This window comes from Palaemon carinicauda, chromosome 3 (assembly GCF_036898095.1).
Source record: "Palaemon carinicauda isolate YSFRI2023 chromosome 3, ASM3689809v2, whole genome shotgun sequence".
In the NCBI taxonomy this organism is placed as follows: Eukaryota; Metazoa; Arthropoda; class Malacostraca; order Decapoda; family Palaemonidae; genus Palaemon; species Palaemon carinicauda.
In genome coordinates, this window is record NC_090727.1 from 184540796 (window position 1) to 184543854 (window position 3059).

General features: G+C 39.0%; 1 protein-coding gene across 1 annotated transcript in view; it reads right to left on the reverse strand.

Moving 5' to 3' along the window:
- LOC137638883 (uncharacterized) overlaps window positions 1–1467 on the reverse strand; it is a 3353-nt gene extending 1886 nt beyond the window's left edge. Inside the window, exon 1 of the mRNA XM_068371289.1 lies at window positions 919–1467. Within this exon, the coding sequence (XP_068227390.1) occupies window positions 919–1467 (549 nt within the window). The remainder of the gene's footprint in view (window positions 1–918) is intronic.
- Window positions 1468–3059: the final 1592 nt, after the last annotated feature.

Sequence of the window (3059 nt, forward strand, 5' to 3'; positions counted from 1 at the left end):
AACTTACATTTAAGGTCTTTAATATATTGCAACGTGTTAGTAGTCTCCTCTGGTTTCTGATGCAAAATATTTTCTTTCACCATACCCAATACAGTTCGTGGTCGACGACCAAACAATGCCTCAAAGGGAGATATCCCTGTGGAGTCATGTGGAGTGCATCGTAAAACATACATTAGGAGATAGAGGGCCTCATCCCAATGATTTGCTGTTTCACTGCTGTACTTACGCAAAAGGTTCTTCAAGGTTTGATGGAGCCTTTCCAGGGCACCATTTGTCTGTGGATGATATATAGAGGAGTTAACATTATAAATATTCAATGTATGCATAGCTTGTTTGAAGACATGGCTTGTAAAATTAGTTCCCTGGTCATATTGTAACTCATAAGGAAATCCTAAAACAGTGAAAAACCTTCCTAAGGTTCAGTAATATAGTTTTTGCATTTATGTTTTTGATTGCAAATGCCAAAGGGTACCTTGAAGTGGGACACATAGCGGTCAGTATATATTCATTCCCTCTCTTAGTCTTTGGTAAGGGACCAACGCAATCTATGATGAGTTTGTAAAAAGGAGTTTTGGGTACTAGTATGTTCTGGAGTGGTGCTGGTGGGATTCTCTGGTTAGTTTGACCTGTAACCTGACAATGGTGACATGAAGCTACATAGCTCTTAATATCTTTACCAAGGCCTGGCCAATAATAGTCTTCACTTACTCTTTTCTATGTCGTGTTGACCCCTAAGTGGGATTCTGCAGAATGAGCGAGGTCTAAAAAGGAAAGTCTTAGAGGTTGAGGAATGACTATTTGGTGGCAATCCCTCCAAGTATGGTTATTATTAATCTGTGGTGACCTGGAATGCCTGCAGAGAATACCTTTATTCACATAGAAATATAGCAATTTAGGATTTTCATCTGGAATTCTCACCTTTTTCCAAAGTTCACTAAGGCTGGGGTCCTCTTTCTGTAGCTCGGTAAATTCTTTCTTACCTACGTTCACTAAGTCTAAGGCCTCCATAGTTCTTCCAGTAGTTTTACTCTCATTTTTCAAAGGTGCTGCCCTGGAAGTATTCCTAGTCACAACCTGAGTTATAGCTGGTGGAGATTCTATGGACTTATTTTCTTCTTGGATTACGAATTCAGGATCTGAAATAATAAAATTAGTTTTCACCTGTGACCCTGCTAGATCATTACCCAAGATCAGCTTCACTGGAGAACACGGCAAGGCTTGCTTTAACACAGCTACTTTAGCCTTTCCTATAAAGTAAGGACTAACAATTTCCAATTCAGCTAGAGGCAGAGTCCTGGAAGAGGTTGAATCTGTAATGGTTATAAATTCCTTAGTATAAGTTAAATTCTCCGAACTTAAGTCTGCCAATATAGACTGAGAGGAACCAGAGTCTCGGAGGCACTTCAGTGAGGTGCCATTTACAGTAACATCACAAATAAATCCTTCAAACGGCTGCAACCCTTCCATCGGAGTAGTCACATGGCATGTGCTCCTTGACTAGGCATTTTTACCTTCTTTTGCTTTTGAAGTTTTGCACTGGGGAAGTGGACAATTCTCAATAGTGTGGCCCTCTTTCTTGCAGTAAGCACAGGATACCTGGGGAGATTTGGAAAAGGAAGGAGATGATTTGTTAGTTTGGCCCTTTTGTGATTTATGGATTAAGTGGTAATCATCGGCGAGACTAGCTGCCTTCTTTACCAGTGTTTCACCTTTAAAATGAATGAAGGTGGAGATAGGAGTAGGCACTTTCCTCAAAAATTCTTCTAGAAGAATCAAATTCTTAAATGATTCGAAGTTATCACTACCTGCTCTTTCTAACCACTTATTGAACTGCCTATTTTTGACACTACAAAATTCTACAAAAGTTTGGTTGAAAGTTTTAACAGAATTTCTAAAATTTGGTCTGTACCCTTCTATGGTAATGGAGTACGCATCCAAGATAGTTTTCTTTAACACTGTATAGTAATTTTCACTTACCAGTTGTGAAGCAACAAATGTAGCTTTACCCTTCACTTTGTTCCTGATGAGCAAAGACCAGAATTCTACAGGCCATTTTAAGGTTTCTGCGATTTGTTCAAAGTTCTGGAAGAAAACCTCAGGATCTTTCTCGTCGAAATCCGGTACAAGCTTACTTGCTTTAAAAACTTCAACCGTAGCAGGGAGTGTGGCTTCCTTTCTCTTACCTGAAGAAAGCTCCTGGAGTTTTATCTGGTGTCTTATCTCTGCTTCTTGTTCCTTCTCTCTTGCTTCTGCTCTCTTCTCTTCTAGATAGAGCTCCCGTTCGGTTGTTTCCTTCTTTTCCTTCTCTCTTGCTTCTCGTTCCTTCTCTCTCGCTTCTGCTCTCTTCTCTTCTAGATAGAGCTCCCGTTCGGTCGTTTCCTTCTTTACCTTCTCTAACTGCAATTGAAGCCTTATTTTCTCTACTTCTGTATCTACTGGAACAGGCGGAAGTACTCCTGCTGCAATTCTGAGTGCTTGTACTTCTTCATCATCTGCAATAATCTCTTGGTTGATTAAATAATCTAAAATATTACTCAGTAATCTAGCCTTCACATAAGCAAGATCAACCACAATGTAACATTTTGCTGCTAGGTCACGCAGATCCTGTTTAGTAGCATACCTGAGCGTAGATAATTCCTCTTTGGGGTTTCCAACAAAGCTCTCTAGATTAAAAGGCATTTTTGAACAAGGTTTAATTACTCACTACACAACACTTATGTAAATACAACAAATCCTACCTACCTAACAATGAATGGCTGACTAAACGCGAATACATTAACTTAGAGTTAGTCATTCTGAACAGTATTCGTATTTATGAAATAAAGTTATCAGTAGCGACACGTACATTGCTCCTAACGTAAACAAACGTAACAAGTTATATTCACTACCGAGAACCTATAATGATAAATTTAAGGTAATTGCAGCCCAATGCTATTACTGTATTTATAATAGAACGCTAACAGACAGCGATTAGAGTATTTAAATACGAATAACAACTGCTAGTTACAGAATGTTAATTACCTACAGAGTTATGCAGTAACCTGGCTAAACCACATGTC